At 38.5% G+C, this 26,913-nt stretch overlaps 1 protein-coding gene across 1 annotated transcript in view; it reads right to left on the bottom strand.

Moving 5' to 3' along the window:
* The window catches only part of LOC140241207 (N-acetylglucosamine-6-sulfatase-like), a 29,648-nt gene extending 5,224 nt beyond the window's left edge, over positions 1-24,424 (bottom strand). The window contains exons 1-10 of the mRNA XM_072320963.1: positions 24,089-24,424; positions 21,669-21,728; positions 20,315-20,518; positions 15,227-15,292; positions 12,285-12,383; positions 10,466-10,633; positions 9,243-9,325; positions 7,870-7,988; positions 5,496-5,698; positions 3,454-3,576 (exon numbers count right to left, since the gene is read on the bottom strand). Of these exons, the coding sequence (XP_072177064.1) occupies positions 3,454-3,576; positions 5,496-5,698; positions 7,870-7,988; positions 9,243-9,325; positions 10,466-10,633; positions 12,285-12,383; positions 15,227-15,292; positions 20,315-20,518; positions 21,669-21,728; positions 24,089-24,325 (1,362 nt within the window). The 5' untranslated portion in view covers positions 24,326-24,424. The remainder of the gene's footprint in view (positions 1-3,453; positions 3,577-5,495; positions 5,699-7,869; positions 7,989-9,242; positions 9,326-10,465; positions 10,634-12,284; positions 12,384-15,226; positions 15,293-20,314; positions 20,519-21,668; positions 21,729-24,088) is intronic.
* Positions 24,425-26,913: the final 2,489 nt, after the last annotated feature.

Genomic DNA, 26,913 nt, shown 5'->3' with positions numbered 1-26,913 from the left:
TGAAATTAAACCATATGTACATGGACATTCCCTTTTTTTTTTTCCTGGCAAAGGCGGCTTTGAATAAGTGAAGGGAGAAAAAAAAATTACATGTTACATAATTTTCTTCTTCCTAACAGTGCAAAGACTGACAAAAGAAAATATACAATTGATTAAGAAACTATTTCATACTGACAGTAATTTGATATCAAACATATCAGTGCATACAACTAAGATTATACTGAAATGTAAAGGGCCTAAATATCTAAAGGCTGTGTCACACCTTTCCGGGCAAGCCTTGCTTGCGACTTGTAAAGAACAATTTTTACTACCCGGAGGTCCCCGTAGATGAGCCGCACATGACAGTACCTAGCACGTATCTCACCCGTAGTCGCCTGGAGGTTCGTACGCAAATCTTTTACCCTCAACCATGTCTAGGCCCTGTCACACCTTTCTGGGCAAGCTATGCGGGATTGTTGCGTGTAGGGATTTTCCAGCATACTGGACAATTCCTGAGGGCGGACGAGGATTTGGGCGAGTCAGTGCATGTGTCTTACTTGCTGGAAGTGTTCTACTTAAATTCTACTTGCGGGTATACTGTGTGACCTGTGTACCAGTCGCGTGGGGGCTGACAACTCAGTGAAGGAAATCCTCTGAAGGAATGGCAAAAGTCCCACGGAATGTCATTATCTTGGCTGCATATGGGGACTGCGAAGTACCTGCATGGGAGTTGCCTGAGAAGTGCTGCCGCTAAGGGCCTCCTACTGGCGTTCTGCATGGACCTCTCCGGGCATCCCCGCGACTCACCCGGAAAAAGTTTTGGTCACGCTCAAAACTTGGCTGTGAGTTAAATCGGACTTGCGAGCGCACCTCCGGGCAACTACAGGCGAGATACGCGCTAGGTACTGTCAGGTGCAGACCAACTGCGGAGAGCTCCGGGTAGCAAATTTTTTTCCCCGCATGTCAAGCCACAAAACTTCCCAAGATACAGTGTAACAATGCCTTGAGCATGCTCAAAACTTGTTCCGAGTGAGTCGTGGGGGTTTACTCGCAGAGGTACACACAGAACACCAGTAGGAGACCCTTACCGGCAGCACCTCGCAGGCAACTCCAACACAGGTACTTCTCAGTAACAGAAAACGGATCGGTTTCAAAGCTCTCATGCAGGTCACATAGAATGCACCTAAGTAGAAGCTAAGTAGCATGCGTCTAGTAGGTAAGAAACAAGTGCGAAACTTGCAAACATTCTTGTTCACCCGCGGAAAATCTCCTGCGTACTAGAAAATACCTCCTCGCCACAAGCCCGCGTAGCTTGCCCGGAAAGGTGTGACACGGCCTTTAATGACCCAATACGTGATATGAATGAATCAGCGACATAGAAGACCACTGATGTACATGTATATGTGGTTTCATTTGTGATGAATGGAAAAAACAAAAACAATAACAGGAATACATGGCAGCAGTAAAAGAAAAAGCAGATAACTGAGCAAAACAAAAAAATGATAGGTACAGAATAGTCACTTCAAGAAACACCAATGGTGACATACATGTAGCCAATGGCAATAGCAAATATGTGTGCTAAATCATGCATGAAAGTGATATGAGTGCGCTAAAAAGCTGTGAAGCATTTTGTAAGCTTTAAATAATTATGGTCAATATTATTCATAACTGAAATAACTTTTTCAGGTTTTTCCTACATTGTATTTTCAGAACATATCTCTGAAAAAACATACAATACATTGTTGAATTACAGAAGACATTATCATACACTGTACCAACCAAAATGGTAAGTTTATATCTTTTCTCTTTTGTGAAAAATCATTGATATGCGAGGCAATTTGTTCTGTGTTTGTTTCAACACATGATTCCAAATTTTGTTAATCATACACATCCACTGTGGCATGAAATTGGGGAAAAGTTGAAGATGAATTTCTCTCCATTTTTCCCCAAGTGTGGGAGAAAATGCCCGATTACATTTTACACAGCATTTTCACTTTATAGATTAAGACACAGAATACCACTGTTTCACAAAGGAGCATGCAATATGGAATTTTTCCTTCCTTCTGCTTTACAAATACACCTGCAGAAAACCTTAAAACTACCTACTATAGAGTAATGAAGCATGTTCTGAAGCATGTCAGAAAGACATTTAATGCACATTTATTTCAGTACTGAAATGTGTTTCCTTTAATACTACAATTTATACCAAGTATATACGAAATGATATCATGATGTTAACCTGTTACCTCAGATTAAGTGTATTTGCCATGAATTAACTGCATAATTTGCAGAATTGCTGTAAACCATGGGTTCTGAAGAATTAATCAAATTGTTTGGGTTGTTTGCTCGTTTGAAGATGATCATCTTCTTCATCTTCTTCTTCTTCTTCTTCTTCTTCTTCTTCTTCTTCTTCTTCTTCTTCTTCTTCTTCTTCTTCTTCTTCTTCTTCTTCTTCTTCTTCTTCTTCTTCTTCTTCTTCTTCTTCTTCTTCTTCTTCTTCTTCTTCTTCTTCTTCTTCTTCTTCTTTGTAAGAATAGATGGACCACTCAGGGCCACTACTACAAGTACACATTTTTTATTTTTTATTTTTTAATCAATAGAGCCAAAAAATTGTGCCCAAATCCAGACCCTCTTAAAGTACATGACATATCATCTCTGTACTTTTTATGAAGATATTTATGGGGAATAAATTTCAGAACACATGTAAAGTTATTCAGTCCCCATGCTAAGATATTTGTGACCCACAACAACAAAAGGATCCTAAAGTCGTTGACGGGTGAGCCAAGAAAATCGAGTTTGAAGTCAGGTCATCAAAATCAATCAAAACTTTCGGATTTTTGTTTTTGACATAATTTTGTAGTCTAATGTATCTTCTAACATCTGCTGAAATTTCGAAGCTAAATGATGAAAGGAAAGGCATGAAAATAGCAATTTTCTGGCCCATGAGTTTTCGACTTTCAACGGAACAGAAACGTGTCCGAAGATTTGGATTTAGCGCCGCAGCTAGACTCCGCCCCAAGCAACAAGGGAGTGATCTCATTGGTCAGTGCGTGGCATCCTGGTTACTGATTGGCCATGCGTAGACCACTGGCACTAAGCTTGAATGAACATCATGGAGGTTGCTAGGAGCGTACCTTCTATTGTTAAACGGTGAAAACTGTCTTGCTTCCCCTTGATCACGACAGCGTCAGAAGGAAAACTTTGAAGGAGGTTATCTCGAAACGCTGATTTCTTAAACGACTCGACATGCGCTAATAAAATCATTGATATCTCCGCAACCGAGCACTTTATGAGTCATGTTATATATGGCATTATAGTGGAAGAGTAAGGGAATAATGGCATGTCATTTTTAGAAAATTGTCCTCCCCGACTTTCGGATCTTTTTGTTGCAGCGGGTCACATTTGTTCCCCCCCCCCCCCAAATATTCTGCTCTTCATCTCTGTATTATATTCAACATCGGAAGCTTTGCTTACATCTAGAAATTCTGTGTGTGGACAGCCACGGTAGCCAGCCGCTCGATACTCCCCATTGTGCTCAATCAGAACCTTGTTCCTCCAGGGAATCAGAGTCGACTTCCCTCTGGACCCTTTTGGTATCTGACAACGACAGAGACAATGATGCAAAGAAGGATGGAGGCCAGGATGAGAGATTGAGACAAAGAAAGGGTTTGATATGAAAGATGTTGGGTAAGACGAAGAACACGGTTACATAGGAGTCATTGATGGCCCAAAGAAATCAGCATTTTGACGAATGACAATGTGTCAAGTTGGAAAAGAGAAATCAAGAGAAAGAGGATGAGAACAGACAGACAGACAGACAGACAGAAAGAAAGAAAGATATATTTGAGGATCAGACAAGAACCTTGAAAATGACATCACTGCTTTAGAATAGCGGGCACCCTCATATCCATTTGTTATATGATCAAACGTAACAACACTGTATTTTTGATGTCACGTTTAAACTGCAGTGGAGGGATGCATGTCAAATGTAGGCATTGAAGGCACAGACCAGGAATGTCTTCGGTATCATGGAAGTCTTACACTCACATCCAGGACAGTCCTCGGTGAGGTTACCCTCTCCAATGTGTTCTAGTAGGATCTTTGCTCACCAAGGGATGTCTGTGTTTACATTACAGGTGTAAAATAGTATGATCAGTCCTACATACTGTACCTTGCATTTGGGAATATTTTTTCTCTTTTTGTTTCATTCTCTCATTCTCATTGACAAACGCAACTGCCACTGGCGTGTGACATTTCAAATAATTTACAAATAGTAGGAATGAAAATGCAATTTAATATATGGTCCTGATTCGGACATCAATGCTGTATGACATAAATAGACTGTATTTTTGTCTTGCTTTCAAGCTAAAGGATAAGTATGGTCTAAAAGAAATGAAACAATCATCCTTTCCAAACACACACACACACACACACACACACAAAATGACATCAAGCTTCATCTTCATGTCACTGGCCAGTCTGTGCAGTAGCATGCCAGCCTTACAACCAAATCACTGACAACTGAATCGTACACAAAGATTCAGCCCTACTTTGTCAGAATTACATTTTTTTAAACTGTACTCCAAACTTGTGAAGACGGTGCATGGGATTGTCATAAAATATGTCAATCTGGGGCTGAAATTACTTTTGTGATTAGCAGAGACGAAATGAAACATTTTGGGGATTTCTTCTAATTTATTTGAATGCTGGGGCATCTTTAAGTTACCTGAGAGAGAGACAGAAAAAAAAAAGTGAAGGTTTACGCTAAAATGATCACTAAATTGTGAAAGTTGTAATACACATACCATATTGTATTATTCTATGGTCAGCTGAAGTCATTTCTCCACAAGACAAGAAATAATGATTTAAAACTGAGAGCAACCTATCTGCAAAAAAAAAGTAAGTTACTCTGTGATTTCAAACATCAGAGTGATCAAGCTAATTGTATTCTTCATCTGACTCAAGAGGGAATATTTAGAAATTTGGAAGAAAAAGTGTTCCAGAGTTTGGACACCTGCAAAGATAGCCACAGACAGGTTAACATCTCAAGAGATTCTTCCCTGGACTGAAATCAGGGCGTATATGTGGAGATTATCATGTTGATTGCCTGGTAACTATCCTACAGTATATATCATTTTACTGAAAAAAAGTTTCGGACTCAGTAACTTATTATTAGTTCTGCAAAGCAAACTACTCGTTGGATCTTCTTTGTCCTACTTGAAAGACAAAACAGCTCCATATGCTTGATCTTTGGTGCCTACAGAAATATTTCTTAATTCAAATAAACTTCAAAAGTTATCAAAAGGAATTTGTTTCAAATACAATATAGCACTATACGATTCTACACATTGTACTACCCTGATTTAATCATGGAAAATTTGGCAATATTTGGCTTTCCATGATCAGCTTCTCAAATTGCAGATGTCATGCCAAGACGATATACGACAGAGAAGATGATTATGGGATATAAACCATGGAACCTCTACATTGTACTTCTCTTTCTCTTTCTCTCTTACCAGAAGTGGCACTAGCGACAAGCCATCAACATCAGAGGGAGCTGTTCCGGTTGCCAGGTGGACGATCGTGGGCATGATGTCGATATTGGCTACCATATAAGCATTCGTCGATCCGACTGGAATCCCAGGCCCTCGCACGATGAGGGGAACGCGAATGTCAAACTCGTAGAGCTGACGTTTATCATTTGGCAACGAAAACTGGCCTGGAACGGAAAGTTACGAAGAAAAAAAAAATTGTTGTTTTGGTAAAAACAATAAAGGCAACTGAACAGTATAAAATTTGAGTGAAAGTCAACAAAGGAGGAAGGGGAAGGAGAAGGCTAGTAACTGATCAGTGGGAATCAGTGGAAATGCTGGGAGATGATTGTTCCAATCCTTATGGGATTCATTCAAGAGTTCATTGTATATCTAATGTTGTGTGAAAATGATTTGCTTCAGAATGGTCTCATATTCAAGTAATGTGCAGTTTAATGCTTCCAGGTTAGCGTCCCTGGTCAGTGACGGAGCATTAATCTGCACATTACTTGAATATGAGACCGTTCTGAAGCAAATCATTTTCACACAACAATAGATATACAACGGACTCTTGAATGAATCCCATAAGGATTGGAACAATCATCTCCCACCATTTCCACTGATTCTCACTGATCAGTAACTAGCCTTCCCCTTTAAGCTCTTTAACCCTCTGTATGCCTCAGTAAAATCCTGTCCATAGGTATGTGTGTGAAATTTGTGCACATCTGATTCACTGACACAGAAAGGGTTAACCCTAATCAGGCTGGGCTTTTTTGGTTATGCTAAAACAGGAGGGGGGCAGATTCCACCCCCACTCCACCCTCCCCCCCCCCCCCCCCGAAAATATTGTGCCCGTTTTGGGGTGACATGCTGTTACAAAAATGGGCGTGGCTTCAAAAAAGTATGCGCGGATGTTGCAAATTTGGTCTCAAAAGTTGCGCGAGACTTCAACAAAGAAAGTCAAGAAGCCTCGCGACGAGGCCTTCTCGCATTACAGAATTATAGCGCAAAACGTCGAGGGGGTGGATTCTGCCCCCCCCCCCCCCCCCCTCCGGCCCTTTTAGGGTCAAAGACATGGTAGCATGGGGAAACATGGGTGGTCCAATTGAACTGGTCTTCATTTCCTGCCCACCAAGGTACATTCAAAATCATAACTAGCGCCCATCAGCCACATATTGGTAATGTGCATCAAAGTGCACACTCATCAGTAATGGTTGACTACAGTCGAGATTCTCTGACTGTGTGTACTTGCGTAGAGACCACTGATAAAACTGTACATGACTTGTTATGATGATTCCCAAATATATCAAAACAGGGTCCACTTTACCGTTACAATAATCCCCTTGCTATGGGGTCTTTAACCCATTTAGGACGAGTCCCGCGCGTACTCGGGCAAGTGACTATGGGAAATGCATATTGTAGCAAAATCAGCCCATCCTCAATGGGTTAATGGAAGAAATTTATCGATTGTCATTCTCCCAAGCATCTCAGAATGGCATCCCAGCCATGCCACAGAAGAAAATAGTCATTACTTTATTTCATATTTTTCTTTTCTAAATAACGGTCAGCAATTCCATATTTTCCCCCAAGAATGTCTCAATGATTCCGCTCAGAATTAAACAATAATCTATATCCCAACTTATTTACTGCAAAATAACTTGATCATTTTTTAATCCAAAATTTAAAAAAAAAACAAAAAAAAAACCACACTTTGGTTGCATCTGTTGACAAACTCAAGGCATCTACTTTTATGTGAATTATTTCCTCCATCTAAATGGGCATATTCATAAAACACTATTTATGGTCAAGATACTCACATTTGATGGCAATAATGTCCAAGTTGATTGCTTAGTTCCTCTAGCATTTGATTGAATAATGGTTTTAACTTCCTTGTTTAGTTTGGCAATTGCCCTCAAATTCACTGAAAATATATCTTGGTCTATGTATATCATAATACAAAGATATACACCAGGAAACAATCATCTGTGTATGCAGAAACAAATACAAGCACCAACACATTTCCCCCAACACATACCACATTTACATTATGTATTTATAAGCTGCTATTTTTGAGGGTTTAATTTTCATGAATTTCACGAATCACTGTTGGACAGCGAATTTAACCGCACACAGAAATATCTCAGACTAACAGGCATTAGTGCACTAATGATAGCCGTGGTGTCAAAATCACAAAAATAACATCTCGCAAAAGTGTCCTTGACCTCATCATTCGCAAAAATATCTGTATGCAAAAATAACAGTTTATACAGTGCAGAAACAGATGCACATTTATGCATGAACACATACAAGCATGCAAACATGCATACATACAGACCTACATACATACACACAAACATACCAAGATGGAAGCCATTATCAGAGGAGAAGATGATATAAGTGGTGTCCAGGAGCTTTTGGCTTTCCAAGAGTGTAACAATATTCTTCACCATGTCATCAACTGACAGCAGAGTTCTCCACCTGAAAGGACCAAATAATGACCAGCAAAGACTTCAATACAACACATTACAAGAATGAAAACATAACAAATTTACAAGTTGAAAATTACATGCAAAATGAACACAATTTCTATCATGACTAGTTTGGAAAGAAAGGACTAAATGCACATAGTCTTGACTGTCATTAAACTGGCACTATTTGGCCTATGTGCCCATGAAGAATGGTCTAGTGATGAGGTACTGCAGATACTAGTGATGATAATAGTTCATCATTAGTCAATGGGTAATGGGGGGGGGGGGGAGAGCATCAAGAAACCAGGAAATTTCTTTGATGCCAATGAATATTTTTTTTTACATGTATCTATACATATGCAATTCAAACCTTTGGTCGCCAGTCAAATTTTGATAAAGACCTTTTCAATTCAATTCAGTTAAATTCTAATTTAATTCACTAAAAATTACACGATCCTCATTTTAAAGCTGTACAAAACATGTTTTTTAATTCAAAAATAGAATAGTACAATGACTAATAAATTGATACACTGAACTACATGCTTGCTTCTTTTTCTTTTCTTGGCATTTGGGCGTGATTAAAGGGAACCAATGCTTTTAGATTAAGTTTCTCTTATTCCAATGCTTGACATAATATTTGACTTAATCATTGTAAATCTGAGCTAAATTGGAAAAGGAATAAGGAAGCTACAGCTCTTTGAATAAATGACTCAAAGAGGGCGACAAATTAGCTCAGAGTGGAATTTGTGGACACCTCTCCATTCATTTTCTACACAAAATTTCAGTATTTCTAAAGTTTTCTATTGATTCACATATATCAACATGGTTCAACTTCAAAATATGGGCTTGCAAAATGCATTCCTTCATGCCATATTTGGATTTAAGCTCATTGGTGAGAAAAGTTGAAAAATGTGAAATTTTATGAATCAAACCTTTGGAGACATGCCCACAATTATGTCACAAGTGGTCTGCTGCCTTCTACTGACTGTTGATTTTTTTGAACCTGAGATTTGCTTATTTTTTGTCCAATGTGGCTCAAATTTGCAGTGATTACTTTCAACATATCAAGTATTTGAATAAGAATAACTTCACATGAAGGTATTGGTTCCCAATGAAACACACTACTGGTATTTCCTACAATGGTACTGACTGAGGTAATCTCACACATGGAGGGTGTACATAATATACAAAATTCTAATTCCTGAGCGCTGACTGACCATAACGGACGTATCGAAGTGCTAAAATATAAATGAGAGCCACTGACCGTTTCCTGAATGCGTCATCCAGGTATGTGACTGAAGTGTTGGACATAGGGTTCTGGGCTCTTCTGATTAGCCAGTGCTTATCCTGAAGATGGAAAAAAGAAAGAGATGAGTCAATTTTGTCAATTTTCGCATTAATCATGCACTAGAAGCATGTTTCTCCCTACCTGGGTCAACCACACTCAGCATACTGTACTCTGAATTTGCCTGCAATAAGGCCGCACCTCCATATAAGCCACATTCAGATTTTGGACACCAAAAACAGAAGAAAAAAAAAATGAGAAAGAATTTCATTCCATTCAGAACTTTCATCACATTTAATCAATCTGAATTTTGCCAACAAACTTCATTTTCTCCCATTTTTGGGGAGAACATTTTTAAACAAACAGCTACAATTATCAGGATCATAATTTATTCAAAATGACCAGAAATGGCAAATGGACACTGCACCAGCTCATGCCATTTTGACTCATACAAAATATTGCTGGGAAAGTAATTAAAGGACAAGTTCACCTTCATAAACATAAGGATTGAGAGAATGCAGCAATATTAGTAGAACACATTAGTGAAAGTTTGAGGAAAATTGGACAATCGATGCAAAAGTTATGAATTTTTAAAATTTTTGTGTTGGAACTGCTGGATGAGGAGACTACTAAGGCTTGTGATGTCATATGAGTACAACAGTATAAAGAAAATGTAAAGAAAATTCAACATATTTTCACTTTTTTCGCACAATAAAAGAGCACTTGACTTGCCTCTTTCTAAAGGCAATGGGAATAATATTACCCATAACATATGTCAGTAACGAGTCAAGGGAATGTGTACTTTTTTTCAAAAGATGAAATTTTGTGAAATTCTCTTTATATTTTCCTTATATTGTTGTACGCATGTGACATCATACACTGCAGTAGTCTTCTCATCCATCGGTGACTGCACAAAAACTTCAAAAATTCATAACTTTTGAACGGATTGTCCGATTTTCCTCAAACTTTCAATGATGTGTTGTACAATATTGCTACATTCTCTCAATCCTTATGTTAATGAAGGTGAACTTGTCCTTTAAAGAGGGTTACCCTAGCTACAGTTATTCAAAATGGTTACTCAAACATCACATGTACAGCACCAGCAGTAGTATACGGGACTATGCAAAAAACAAACAAACTAACAAACAACAACAACAAACAAACAAACAGACAACAAACAAACAAAAGTCTGGACACCTCACCGCTGCTGGGATGTTGAAGCTGGGCCCACGAGGGGCCTTCTTGTTGGTGAACTCCTTCATGTACTGGGGGGCGGAGTCAAAGGGGGAGTGGCAGGCAGGGGTGGAGAGCATCATGAAGAATGGGGCACCACTTGCTTGTTTCTTCAAGAATGCCATGGACCTGTTGTTCTGGAGAGAGCAGAAAGGGGATTTAGCAGAGCAAGTATTAAAAATGATAATAACCATAATAATAGTAATAATAACAACAATAACTTTTCACTAATACAGGAAAGTTGCAAAATCCTTTGAGGGGCTGCCAACATTCACCCATCAAAATCAGAGAAGTATAAAAGAGTTCCCAGGGAGCTACTTATATGCAGCAGGGATCTCAATGGCAATATGTCAATCTATTTACGCAGAAGAAATTTGCATTAACCATGGTTTAGATTTTAACCATTTTCATGAATTTGTTCCAGCTCAAAACCCGTAATGAGAAGGCCACAATAAAATTCCACTTTTCTATATAGTTTGAACTAGTAAACTGCAAGGCTTTAAAACGTTATAACTTGTCAAACTTGATCATCCTAACCTACTCACAACTATAAGATTTGAACCATTTTCATGAATTCAGGTCTTTGAGTCCAGCTCAAAACTCACCAAGAGTAGGCGACAATGAATTTCCACTTTTCTATATCAGGGGCAGATCCTAGAATTCCGTAAAGGGGAGGAGCCTTTACAAAAATTAAAGGGGGGCACGCCTCCCCCCAATTTTTCCTTTTTATTTCTTTTGTTTTAACAAAAAATAAAGAGGGGGAATGCGCCTGGTGCGCCCCCCCCCCCCCCCCCCCCCCCCCCGGATCTGCCACTGTATGTAGTTTAAAAGAGTAAACTGTAAAGCTTTAAAATGATACATAACTTGTAAAAAATTGACCATCCTAACCCATTCACAAAGTGACTGAAATAAGAGAGAGTTAAGAGGTGCATTTTCACAGAAAAGGGAGAAAAGAGGATTTGGCTAAAGATTGAATTCACTCAGGCATGTTATGCAGAATTATGAATGAGAACATGTTCTATTTTCCAGTGAAAGCATCACATGTCTGGGAAAATATGGTTCAGAAAAATTGCTAATACAATTGTATCTTAATTTCAGTATTGATATAAAGCTGCCAGATTTTCCCAGGAGAAAGAGAAAAGACAAACTTGAAAAATTTGAGGTGGTCAACCCAAATTACTATTCTGGTCTATTACAAAGAACCCAATTAGTGACTCATTGAGAGTTTTAAGCTGGTCTGTCACATTGTGAATACTATTTTGTAGTTGTTGTTGATGACTGTATATCAACATGTCTTTCAACGCTTCGAGCAGCCACTCATTACAGGGTACCAAAGTGATGATGTCACAGTCTTTATGTTACAGCTTGGGTTGGAACCATTGGCGCACATAAACACTTGGGCCAAGTGAGGTTGTTTAGAACCAGTTTCCATGGTGATGAATGGCTATGACATCACACTTTGTAAATACTAAATGAACCTATATGAAATGAAAATTCTCTTGCAAATACAGATGGAGTAACTCTAGGAACAGAAATGTACAAAGTCTGGTGGAATAATTGGTCATATAATGAACATTATTGTGTTTATCACGGCCGAATTAGCATATCTGGCGGCCATTTTGCATTTTTGCATCTTGCCGAAAATGCTCAAGGTTATGCGAGTGGCATCAATTGGATTTGGAATCAGCACCCTCGAATTGACAAGAAACCATCAAAAAATATTGTTCAAAAAACAAGGTTGGGTGCCTTCTAGCATGGACTATTGGTACAGGCAACAGGAAAACTTACTATCAGGTCTGTGAGGTAATCCTTATGGTAGTCATCTCCGTGCTGCTCAGCCACTCCATTCACAGACAATGTATAGTTGTAGTAGACCGAGTTGTATTTCTGTGAGGAGGAGCGAGAGAAATGTGACTGCGCATGGTGCGGATACCAACAATGTGTTTACAATTAAAGACTAGGTAGGGTGGGGATACCAGGGAGTGGGGAGGCTGGTCCACCTTGGGTATATTTGAGAATCCCTTACTAAAAATTGTGTATGTGCAGTTTTATTACTGATCTCCATGTAAATACAGCACAAGAACTTTGAATGGAGTTGGCTGTTACGGATGAGCGTACACGTACGCTTTGATGCACACATTCGCTAAAGGGGGCTTTTCGTGGTTTTCGAATGTACCATGGTGAGCAGTGAATGAAGATTAAATCAATCAAACCATCCATGTCTCCCCATGCTATTGAGTCTTTGCAAAGCATGCCCAAGACAAGATTATGTTTCACAGTTGGCAAGTTAAAGTGGTTTCTTAACCCGTTGAGGACGGGCTGATTTTGCTACAACACACATTTCCTATCGACACCTGCCTGAGTATACTGTACGAGCTGAAATTTTCGCGTACAGATATTTTCGCGAATTGCTACTAGGAGGACATTTTCACGTGTTGTTAATTTCGCGGTTGCGAGGTCTAACTGTACTTATCTATTCGCACGTTGTTATTTTCGCGTGTTGTTATTTTCGCGGTTCAAAGGCGATTCGCGAAATTCGCGAAAATAAAACCACCGCGAAAATTTCAGCTCCTACAGTACTCAGGACTCATGCTCAACAGGTTAAAACTGTTATTTTCATCTTTTTGTGAGAGCAGTACCTTTCTCAAAGTCTACTGTATACGGCGAATATTTCGAGAGGTTTTTATTTTCGCGAATTTCGTGAGTCAGGTGCTATTCGCAAAATTAAAGACACGCAAAAATATTGACTCTGATCCCAATGTGGATGTGACGCATGCATGTACATTTCTCCGTTCAGTACCGGACTCCACGATCGCGAATTTAACCACATGCGAAATCGTCGGGAATTCCAGATTCGCAAAAATTTAGACTCACGAAATATATCTCGTATACAGTATATCATGCTGGCCAATTTGGGTATGGACATTTTTACACGCTCCCATACCACTTGACCAAGCAGCATACTGCTTTTAGTGCAATTTCATTCCATGTTCAAGTGGACTATATAACATCCTGAGTGAAATCATACTGAACAGAATTGTGGACATTTCAGTAGAATTGCATATAACACAATAAAGTTTGGACATTTCAGGCTTTGCATGTTTCCATACAACCACTATGTACATGTATGTGACTGTGTATCGCAAAACCAACGGAAAGTCGCTTGTACTGATTTTTAATTTTCTTTGTGTTGATAGACCATGCTCAATTTCAGCATAATTTGATAATTCCTTCATTGTTATTACTAAGGAGTTTTACATTTTGTATTTGTCCCATTGATGGCACAGAGCATGGTTTGGTAAGATTAATCCCTTGAATAGGCCCTATACTTATGTACATTGTACATGTAAGAGCCTCTTTTCTCAGTACACACTTTTCCAGGGCATGTGCTTTCTTTCCAATATTTAGATAGGTTAGGAGAGTCCTCTTGAATTGAGTTATACATACTATGTACATAACTTCAAAGCTTAAAGTCTGCTTTTTCAGAATCTGCCCTCCACTAAATATCCACGTCGGCCGACTTTTTGTTGGTTTTGTGATGCAGAGTCACAAATGGAACTCAGGCGCAGTGATGATGTCACCACCTCATAACTCTTTAATACAGAACTATAATAATAGTATCAAGTGAAAGTGATAATTGCAATGTAGCAACTCCTCTGTCATCATTGTTGGGATATATCACAACAGAATGACACTTTGACACAACATATTAAAGCTTTTCTATGTGTTTTCACTCATGTGAAAAAAAAAAAATGAAATTCATGAAGACATGCACGCAAGTCAAGAGGAGATTTCTGAAGGCATTAAATCATAACCTTGACTGATTTAGAAATGTGGATGCAACAAGTATCACTGTGTCATGGAAGCGTGAAACATTTACAGTGATGACTGAAGTTAAACAGATAGAAAAGCTAAACGGAGTAGTCTACTCTTGAAAGTTGCAAAGCTGCAAATTAATGTGACCATGTATCACAACACCAACAAAACTGTCGCACGCCCTCATTTTACGCGAGGACTCAAAAAAGGTGGAACACATTAACCTAGTTAATCTTAAGTTTCCATACTTTCTGAAAGAGCAATTCTTTTTCTACATTATTCTTAAGTTTGTGATTTCAGAAGTTTTTCTAGAACACTTTTTATTGCAGAATAGTGTGATTAGGTATGTATCAGGGGCTCCTTTCATTTCTAAGAAACCCTTTTAATACACACTCTTCAATTTCAACTCTTCAAACCTTTTGAAGAGATAATGCTACAGCCTTGAAACTTGGTGCTAGTTAGGGATAGAATGTGTTAATAGAGCATGCTCAATTTCAGCCTAATCTGATAATCCCTTCATTGTTGCTTTTTACATCCTGTTTTTTGTCCCATTCATTGAACAGAGCACAGTTTCGTCTACAGAGACTATAAGGGCTTGAGTAGACCCTGTACTTCAGAGCCTCTTTTCTCAGTACACACTAGGTAGGGTATAAGAGACCATTTGAATTGAATCATACATCATTTTGAAACTTAAAATCTGCTCATTCAGAACATGCCCTCAACTAAAGAATCCATGTCTGGCCATTTTCTGCTGGTTTTGTGGTGCAGGGTCACATAATTACATACTTTTTATACATGTACATCAAAGTACTTTGCCCACACTTTCACTGAAGAAAGCTGTTAGACAGTGATACAGCCTTTAGCTTATCAAACCTGAAAAGTCCTTGGGGTCAAGGGTCAACTGGCTTACTCACCAGAGCAGTCCAATGGTCCCATCCCGGGGGAATATGAGCCAGACCACCAGCCTTGGGACTGCCATACTAGAATGATTTTTAAAAGACAGAAAGAAAAAGCAGAAACAAACACTGAAACAATTTAAATACCACAGCCATAAAGGCTAGTGAAAACTTGCAACATTAGAAAACTCACAAAAACTGAACAAAGTATTCTACAATACAGTATATCCAAGGTTAAAATCTGGTCAATATTGACAAAAAATAATCCTGGTTTATAATCGACAGATTAGATCAAAACTGCCTTTGTGCATCCTGGCCATCATGTCATGCTTCGAAAGTGAGAGCAAACTGATCTAATGCATGGACACGGAAGGGCTGTAGTCTGTAATATCTGCAATTACCTCTCCATTAAATCTAATGACAATACAGTTTCCGATCAAATCAGTGTCTGAACCTATCATTTACAAGGTTACGTGACTGCACAACAACCCAGTTATCAGTATTCATAAACCACAATAAAGTACTGAAGTGATAATGTCACAGTCTTTGGTATATAGGAGCTGACAAATAGGTTGGAAGCAGGTGTGAGCATGGCTAGCAGCAATAGTGTTCACAGATATTCAGGCCAGGTGAGGTTGTTTGGAACCAGTTTCCATGGCAATGAATGGCTATGACATCACACTTTGATGTACTCTATGACCAAGACATCTTATTCATGTACTTGGATTTGTATGAAGGGATGTGCATCATACAAATTTGTATATAAAACCACCTTGTAAAGCAGGGTAAAGGAAACAGCAACTGACTGGGCTTACAAATAAACAGAACAACATTAGTATATACTTGTATACCGTACTAGTATTACTCACTGTAAATGACACGAGTCTTGACTTCAAAAAAAAAAATAACAATAATAATTTGCCACTGAATGAAGTATGAAAAATAATTCATGGTCATAGCTAAGACAGATTAGGTAAATCACTCATACCCATGTTGAGATGTAAGTGAAACTAAAAAACTGTCATAATATTTTGAGAAGAATCTTGAACTTAGTTTCACTTTTATATTGTATGCTGCCAGGACTGGTTTTGAAATCTCCATCTTACAGCTGTATACTAATAGTATCCATCATGTTTGCCAGGTGAAGAACTACAGCAGCATAAAAGCATTAGTTATGCTCAGACTTCAAGTTAAGCTAACTTTGAGGATAAGTTCATAGTTAAGTAGAGCTGTGTGGACGCACTCAAAGTTAAGCTAACTTGAGGTTAACTTGATAATAAAACCACAAAATATCTCAGGGTTATTACTCTATCCACAAGCAGTCAAGGTCCCCATTACTAGTTAAGCATCATGTGGACTCAATAATTAACCAACTCAAAGGTAAGCATGACCTCTCCATGAGCCCCCATTCCCTGTAGCTTCCAGGTCAACCTCCCGAATATAGATACAGTGCCCCTCGTACTGGGGTCATTACAAACTTTCGGTTATGTGGTTTTATCATCGAGTGGGACTCGCTCATAGAAATATGTGGGCAGAAACTTATCATCGCTGATATGATACTGTACCTTCGATTACCAGCTTCGTCATGTGGATGCGTGTCAAAGTAAAGGGGCAACAGCTTAATCTTGAAGTTAACTTACCTTGAAGTTTACGGATCACTATCTAAATGTAACTAATGTCAGGACATTCCTTATAACAATATTTATAAATGTAACCATATACTGTAAAACAAGGAATGTTCGCGTGCATTTTAATTTCACGATTTTCGCAGGAGCCAAGATTTGTAAAATGAAAATGCACATGAAAGTTCTTGTCTACACTATACGCATTAAATGTCAGAGGCAACCTGCGAAAATTTCATGTCGTGAAAAAGGCCATCGGCTCCAATTTGCAAAAACTTTCAAAATATCATGTTTTACAGAATGCAGGTCCATAATTGTTAGAAAATATGAGCATCACTGGGAAACAGCTTTGTTAGCCACTTGACTAGATACGGATCTACAAGTATCAATTGAAGGTCTTTTCGCAGGAGCCAAGATTTGCAAAATGAAAATGCACATGAAAGTTCTTGTCTACACTATACGCATTAAATGTCAGAGGCAACCTGCGAAAATTTCATGTCGTGAAAAAGGCCATCGGCTCCAATTTGCAAAAACTTTCAAAATATCATGTTTTACAGAATGCAGGTCCATAATTGTTAGAAAATATGAGCATCACTGGGAAACAGCTTTGTTAGCCACTTGACTAGATACGGATCTACAAGTATCAATTGAAGGTCTTGTACAAGCTTGTATCAGTGCAAACACAAATTGTGACTAAAGTCAAATAACCCCTGAGCTATTGTGCAAGAGACTCACAAGTTAACTTTTCATACATTTCATGCAAACTCTATAACCATGGATGCTGAAGATGTCAATGAATATTAAGGGTATTTTGCCGGCATAACACATTCTTCAAGACAAACTACAAAAGGAAACTGATCCTCAACATACACTGTACATCAGGGGAAATTATGAATTGGTCTTGGGTACATACCAGACACACAAGATTTCCACACAGAGTCACTTTAAGGCCTTTAAGATGCCCATGGGACGGAATTACTCCATGTTTAAAATCATGGTGGCAACCGCAGATCCGTTTGCCCAAAACGTAGTATGCAGTGTGATTTGGGCAATTTTTTTGTTTTCCTTCTGTGTTCATGTTAAGATTTCTTGTTGTCTATCACAAGGTGTCCAGGCTGGACCATTGGGAAAAGGGATGCCAAGTACTGGAGTCTCAGCAGTACTGTAGTACTGTATGCACACTACAGTTTGGCCCATGTTCTACCACGAATGCCATGTTTATCCCCTCCCAGCCCTTCATATTCTGATGGGGTCCTTCAAATTTAAAATGTATCATGTTCTAATCACGGAAGCATTAAACTAATAATAAAGCAGAGATGGCTCTTGCTATTGTAGCTAGAAAACAGACAACAACCAAATGTTATCAATAGTCCACAAACAAATATTTTATAATGTCTACTTGTACCAATTGGGATGTAAGAATTGAAACAATTTCAGAAAGTCACAGCTTGCCGTCCACACAATAATCAGTGGGCTGTAGTCTAAAGTTTAAATGTACTAACCCATTTAAGACTAGTCCCGAGGTGTCTATGGAACATTCGTAATATAGCAAAATTAGTTTGTCCTCAATGCCTTTAGAGGTTTACTGGCCAATGAATAGGCACTAAAAACTGTAAGTTTTAATGGCTCTCACAAGAGCCATGCCATACCTGCAATTCCACACACATGTGATACTTTTATTGAATCACCACTTAAAGCAGATTATCACTAATGTGTCTGTTACTTGTACCTACTAGTGTGCAACCATGTAGTCCATGACAGATTTGATGTGGAGTGACCAATGTGAAACTTCCCAGCTATAATTTTGATCAGGCTTCAATGGTTTTGAAAAGACCTTCATGCCAACCCTGCCATTACAAACACAGTCGTGACACTTTTATGTAATGGTAAAAAGCAAATTATCAATAATGCATATATATGTACTGGTGCAGTCCTCAAAATATTTGCCGTGTAGTGATCACTTTCCACTAATAGTGGCTTCAGTGACTCTGAAAAGATCTACCTGGGGGTGTTTCATAAAGCTGTTCGTAAAGTTACGAACGACTTACGAGTGACTGGTGATCAGTTCTGATGTGCTATACTTATTAGAATTTCAATAATTCAGCACAAGAACTGATCACCAGTCTCTCGTAAGTCGTTCGTAACTTTACGAACAGCTTTATGAAACAGGGCCCAGTTGGTACCGGTATGTCAAATCTACTATTACACACACAAATGCTATCATAAAAGCTGATTATCAAAGATGCATTTTTATGTATTAGTTGTACCAGAGCCCATTTGAACATCCCATCACACTAGGGAAGCTAATCTGCCAATTTGCATGAAAAACCATCACAGGATTTCCCAGAAGAAGTTGAAAATGTAAAAGGTTTACACCCAACAGATGATGCACTACGGACGATGAATGATCACAAAAGTTCACTTTCACAAGCCTATGGATGAGATGAGCTACAATGTAAGCATGCAAAGCTTCAATACATCATACATGTATTAAGTGGATCTCTTATAATAAAAGAGGACAGCCATTTGCCTAAAGGAAGAACCATGACATAATATCCATCAGGAATCTTGAGCACCGTCAAAAAGAATATACACCTGTAAATCCTTTACAACTTTATCAAACAAACAGCATTTCATTTGCAAAGAAAGTGGTGATGGCTCAGTCAGGTGACCATGAAGATCATGTCCCATGACTATGAAATAAACAATTCTTTTTTATTCATTTTTTAATACTTATTTAAACAAAACTCAATTTTCAAGAATGACAGTGATTATTACAGATGCACCCAAGAGATACAAATACACAAAATTGTGACCGCTCATCAGAAAACTAACAAAAAGTCGCACACCCTGCTTTTACATGAGGACTCAAAAAAGGTGAAATGGGTCAATCTAGTCAATATTGAGTTTTCATATATTTTCTGAAAGAACAAATCTTCTACATCATTCTAAAGTTTGGGATTATAGAATGAATAGGATGGTGTTCTAAGTTTATCTAGAACACCTTTTTTGTAAAATAGTATGATTAGTTCTAAATGTCTTGGAGGCCCCTTTTCATAATTCAAAAACCTTTTACACACTCTTCACTTTCAACTCTAATAACTTTTCAAAGAATTGATGCTAATCAAATACATGTACTTTGAAAGTTGGTAGGAGTAGATAGGTTGGGACAGTCTATTTGTATAGAGTTAAATACAATATTTAAAGCTTAGAGTCTGCTCTCTTAGAATCTCCCCGTAACTGAAAATCCATGTCTGGCGACTTTTTGTTGGTTTTGTGGAGCAGGGTCAAAATTAAAATAGCATATGAAAAACAACTGACAAAAGAGGTAGAGCCCCCTACTCACTTGAGCCAATCAAAACGAAAGGGTCCATGAATTTCACCTTACTTGAAGTAGTTGATGTATAAACACTATAAAAGCAAAAGTTCTCTAGGCACTTCCCCTTCAGAGGATATGAGCAATGAGAGAAGAGAATGTTCATACCTGATTTAGGTACTTTCCAGCAAAAAAGGTTGTATAGCCAGCTTTTTGGAGGTGCGTGGCAAACGTGTTCTGCTCTGGACCCTGCTGCCAAGCAACACTGCTGCAGTTGCCATCCAATGTGTTGTTCATGGCACCATGGTTGTGAATGTAGTTACCAGTGAGGATACTTGACCGACTTGGACAGCATAGGGGACTACTGGTAAACTGTTGATGCACATGACATACATGTGTTTAGTGTGAATGCCTGTACAACAGCACATCTTAATTTGCAGACATCAACATTGAAATACAGTAGAAATTCAAACATCAGCATTAATAAAAGGAAGAAAATTGTAACTAAAACGAATTACAGCCACCAGTAGGACCTCCAAACTGTTTTCCTTGATTATATGTACAAAACAAAGATTTGACAGCTTTAACAGTCCTGAGCCTTGAGGTAGGGCCATGGTCAAACAAGAACTATAATGGTTGGAAGAATGAATGTACAGTAAAGGTTACAGCAAGAAGGCTCCACGGAAAATACTGTATGAGCCAATTGAATTTGGTAGTCATATATTCACAATCTGTTTGAAATCAGCCTCCACTTTCGGCTGAAAAACAGATTTTCACCCAGCATTACTGTCTAAACTTACAGTTCTAAAATGAGGCACAGATGTTGGTATTGACTGAAACTGACAAGAAAATACAATGAAATGTGCCTGTGGGACCACTAATCAACAGACGTGTTGTGACTTTTGTGCCTTGAGCTTCTAGTGATACATGTTAAGTCAGAATTTCTTCTCACCGATGACTGAAGGACCAATTTTGGCATTCTCATATTCTGCTGGCACATAGAAATACCCCCACAATGTTACAATCTTGTGAATGCGCCTTGCAGCGTACCAAGCTTATATATACACACACACAAAATAGATATCTTAATCACACTAACGTCTGCATACTTTGTAGAAATATTATAAAAATCACAGGGTATAAAGTATTCTGTCCCTTCACAGTAAATCTGGAATTTTCTTTTTTTCTCCTTCTTCTTAATGAGAAAGCTCAAGACATGTTGTTTCCAGACAAAGTTTTATTCATTAAATATTTTGCTTTTACAAAGAATCCAAATCTATAAGTATGTTCTCTGGAATACAATTATTGATTCTTGTTAGTAACTGAAGACAGATTCATACATGTACCTAATGTTTCATTTCATTCTGTATTATGTTTTATGTCATCTATAGTGGGCACCAAGAAAAAAAAAATGAAAGGAATAAAAAACAAACAAACAAACAACAACCAACTACAATGGAAATTGTGGTGAGAGCTACTGTATACAAGCTCTGAAGACAGAATAAATATCACTCTACTTTACCATATTCTGAAAAGTCATCCCTTGCTTGCCAAGAAGGTTCAAAGTGTTTTTCATTGGAGTCTGTGGAGAAAGTAAAGAAAGTCAATATTTGAAACAATGTATTGAATGAAACACTCCATGGTATGGTATCTCCATGCTACTGCATAGTTGAAATATAAAAAAAAAAAAAAACATCAAAAGTGCCTCCTAAAGAGAACACTGAATGCACAGGAATCATATAGTATCAAAAGCTTTATACATAGCAGGTACATGTATGCCAGCAGTTTTCTTCAGTATGAGCACAGTCAGTCTCTACATTTTGTTGTGAATAGAATTAAAAGATGCAGTTATGAATGACTAAAACTTGGCTGAGAACCATATGTGCAAATATTTTTATCAGCATGGATATGCATTTGGGGCAATATACGAAATTTGGCAGTTTTAAATGCAATCACATGTGTGTGACTGTATCAATGGCACGAGTGGTTGGATACACAGAGTATGCAATGTACATGTACACATAAATCCAACTGCAGTGCTCAATCAAGAAGGAACTACCGGTAACTTTATTTTTCTTATACTCTGGACAATTTTATGCGCTTCAAATGGTTTCCCACTTAGTTCTCACCATCTTTTCTACTTACTTTTCTGGTCTTCTTACACATGTCCTGATTGTAGTCTGTTACTAGCTTACAACCTGTACCTACATGTAGCAAGACAGTGATCATAGAATATGACATGTACTTTGATTATGTGCGCCAGGGTGCTACATTTATCCAAGCACTTGCTGGATTGCCAGAGGCAAGTGAAAGTCGGGCAAGGGTTTTGAACAATGAGAAAAAAAAAAATGCTCGCCTGAATTGGGCAAGCACAAGTTTTGAAGCTACCTTCTTTTCAATTTTGCCCCCTTCAAAGCTGTGAAGTCAACCATACAGAAGCCAAAAGATAACGACTGTTTAGTGGTGCAATGCAGTTTAATTTCATTTCAGCAACTCTCCAACACTTACTTGTACACAAACTGTATGTAAATAAGTCCAACACCAAGACTTGATCAAACCAAGTTTGTTATTCTAATGTGCTAAAGCATAGGAATCAACCTACAGTCTGTACGTTGTTTATTCAAATTATTTTGTTTCATTAAGCCTTGCCTTGTTTTATCTGTTTCCTGTATGTTTTTGGAATTTCTTCTCAGGCAAGCAAAATTCATGATCGGGCAAGTGTTCTGCAACAATCTAAAAACTGCATGCCCAACCGGGCAAATGGTAAGAAGAAGAAAAGAAAGAGTTATGTAGCACCCTGGCATGTGGATGTATGACCCTGCCTGTAAATTTTCACTTCCAATTAATGAAATTTTGAAAGTTTATGTCAAAACTTTGTTCAAAATATAATACCTGGTACTGTGAAACGAGGAATTTTTTTCGTGCATTTTAATTTTGTGAGAGCCAAGATTCCTGAAATTAACGTGCACATGAAAGTTCTTTAATCTACACTATACACATTGAATGTTAGAAGCAACTTGCGAAAATTTCATGCCACGAAAAAGGCAGTCACCTCCAATTCACAAAGATTTCATGCAATAAAAATATTGTGTTTTGCACAATGTACCTGTAAAGGTACTATTATTAGCGTTCGTTGTAGGTATCATATTCCATAGTACTGTAACGAGCAAATTTTTCATTATATATTTAAAGAAATAACCCTCAGTTAGTAGTTTGATAGACTTTTCTTATTGTTGCTTGAATTCTTAATCTAGGGCATATCTTTTCCTACAGTACCCACACATGACACATCACACACACACACACACACACACAGTCACTCACACTCACACACAAACAAACACACAAATTCTGCATTAAGTGCTTCTTGTTGTAGCTCCCTGAATTCAGCTGAATTCAGCTGAAAGGGTTGAACAACCTAGTAGTACGTGCTACCGCTGAGTACTATTCTGCCCTACTTTGGCAAAAGGAAGCAAGTGACATACCATCCGAATTTGAGTTATTGATGTTTTCATAATTCACTCTTCTTCCGGGCCAAATTTCATGCAGAAACACTCATCCTACTAAGAGATATATGTTAGATAAGACATCATGATAGTCCATTGTCAAGCATTGACGTCAGTGTAAATGACAGACACATTTTGCTCTTTTACAAGAAATGTCACTTTTGCTTCCTTTTGCCAAAGTAGGGCAGTATTGTTGATCATGCTCACATGGTGATCGTGGTGACAGAGCAGAGTAGAGCGAGTACCACATGTAAATAACACGTACATGTAGGGTCCTACAGCCCTATCCACGCCAACGGCACAAATAAATGATGATAAAAGAATTAAGATCACAATAGATTTTCTATTCTTTTGGAAATCATATCAGAAAAATGAAAAGAAAAAGTAGTGTTGACGTACAAAATGGGCATCGTTCAATTTCCAAATCAATACTCACAATGGCGTCCATGGTAACATCTTGATCATCAGTGAGTATGAACACAATGTTGGGTTTATCTGCAACTCTTGGCTGCTCACGCGACTTGCTGCCAGCGGACACTCGTCTCTCCGGTGCCCGGCTGGTTCGGCCGAGAGAGTTATCAGGAACCGCTCCAGACGAAGGAAGCCTTGCTACGAGAAGGAAAACTTCGCAGAAAACCAGCGCAAATACGCAATAACTTCGCCCTGGCCCCATAATTTTGAAGTAAAATTAGCTTGAAATCCAGACGCAAAACGACACTTATAATAAGCAAGGCTAACTAGCTGCCTTCTTTTAGCTTTTCTCGGCGTAATACCACCACGTCTCCCTCGTTGACGTGGTTAGACATTGACTTTTGAAATCGCTTGTAGTTGTAGGCCTTATGGTTTATCGCACAGCGTACATAGCTAGCTAGGTACAGGTACACATCCTGTGATCCTGCAGTGGCCAGGGCCGTGATCACATGATTCCGCTACAGCCTTATTCAATGCGTTTATAATTATTTCTCTTTCGAAGGGAAGTGAACAAGAAAGTAGATGTATCGGATGGAAGAAGAATACTCAAGTATGACAAGAATTATACTCGACATTCATTATGCCCATTCACCCACTGGATATGCAAAAGACTCCGAGATAAGCGACTTTGTTGTTGTTGTTGTTGATGATGTTGTTGTTTAATGGTGGTGGTGGTGGTGGTGATGGTTTGTTATCGTTTGGTTGCTAATTTTTGTGTAACCAATGGTCTCAGTTTTGTTCTCCTACGCAACCACACTCATCACGAGTAAAGTAAGGTCGTATTTTTGCATGGGTAGCAAGGTATCAAAGTACAAAAATCAAATGTTGTCTCAAAATCGAGTTTCTCATCATCGGAAAACTGGAAAATTATTAATGAACAAAATGAAGGTAACCTCATGAGAACTGAAAATGGAAAATAGAATTTCAAATTTGCTACCCGAATATTTTCTTCTCCAAGTCCGCGGATCATAATACTGCGATAAACGCCAACATATGCATGCCACTCTGTGCACCTGAACACCAATCAGCACATGTTCGTGTACACAATAAGCTTCTTTAAAAAAAAAAAAAACAACAACAACAACCACAACAACAACATTCAGTGAATAAGTGTAAGATAGGTCTTTTAAGATGATGGATATTCTATTTTCTTTGATAACTTGGAATCAGTTATAATATTACCTGTATAACATCTTTTTCTTCTGCTATGGGGAGGGAATGGTGCATGGGGAAGAGTCTGTGTGAATGGGTCCTAATTCTTGGCTAATAACGTGACTTCCAGATTATCATGATTCATAACATCTGTCAACCTTTTAACTAGATCGCTACCTGAAAACGATGTACTCAGTATTTGGCATAATCCAAAATATAACTACCAGTGGCGGATCCAGAGGTGAGCGCACCGGGCTCTCGCCCCCTCTTTATTAAATGTTAAAACAAAAGAAATGAAAAGAAAAAAATGAAATTAAACCTGAAAGTAGCACCACAAATATTGTTTCGCCCCCCCCCCCCCTTCCCATCCCCTTTACAGAATTCCGGGATTCGCCCCTGTCTACAGCTTCCTCCAACATCAATATTGATAAAAATAATACCATTTTCTGTCCTTTGGTTCGATTTGTTATGTTGTATCATAATTGAACATTATACGTATATAAACTTATAAACTCTGCTAGCGATATCTACCAGAAATTAATGAGATCAGCAGCTTGATCCCAACATTGATTTCTATACGTACACTGCATTATGTTATCATGACTACTGAGTATGTAGTTAACTTAGAGATGATGACGATGATGCATGATGATGATGACGATGACGACGATGACGACGATGATGATGAAGATTATAACGATGATGACGATGATGACGACGATGACGACGACGACGACGATGACGACGATGATGACGCCGATGACGACGATGACGATGATGATTATGACGATGATGATGATGAGGGTGTGGGAGGGTGTGGGAGGAGGGATACCCCCTCCCACGGTAGGGACTTTTTGTAAAAACAGAGTATAAAAGTGGCATTTACAGAACATTTAAAAGCAAATTTCTAGGGAATTAACATATTGAAAAAATAAGTTGGAAGGACTATGATCATAACATACGGGAGTACATTAATAATGTGATGGTGCGATATCCTCGGCGAGGGAGCGAAGCGACCGAGCGGGGGGAGGGTGTGATGGGAGGGGGGACACCCCCTCCCACGATAGGGACTTTTTGTAAAAACAGAGTATAAAAGTGGTGTTTACAGAACTTAAAAGCAAATTTCTAGGGAATTAACATATTGAAAAAAAAAATCAGTTGGAAGGACTATGATCTTAACATACGGGGGTATGTTATGTGATGGAGTGAGATCCTCGTCGAGGGAGCGAAGCGACCGAGCGGGGGAGGATGTGGGAGGGGGATACCTCCTCCCACGGTAGGGACTTTTTGTAAAAACAGAGTATAAAAGTGGCTTTTATAGAGCATAAATCAAATTTCTGAGGAATTAAACACAGTAAAAGAAATCACTGCGAAGGACTATGATAATAACTTATGAAGACTTTTCATTTTATACTATAAGTACGGGCAGAACGAGCGAGCCACTTTCACTTTGCAATTTATCTGAAATGTACTCGTTAAAAGCTTAAACATGATCGCATCGTTCGAACAATAAAAAATATTCTTATACTGCTGCAAAGCAAAGAAGAAAATGAAAAATGTAAGGTTTACTAAAGGTATGCTATGTTTCAGCGGGCACACTCAAGGACACGAGGCTACTATCTTTACACTAAATTTACT

Source organism: Diadema setosum, chromosome 2 (assembly GCF_964275005.1).
Source record: "Diadema setosum chromosome 2, eeDiaSeto1, whole genome shotgun sequence".
Classification (NCBI taxonomy): Eukaryota; Metazoa; Echinodermata; class Echinoidea; order Diadematoida; family Diadematidae; genus Diadema; species Diadema setosum.
Note: the sequence above shows the minus strand (reverse complement) of the source record. Positions and strands in the feature narration are given on the sequence as shown.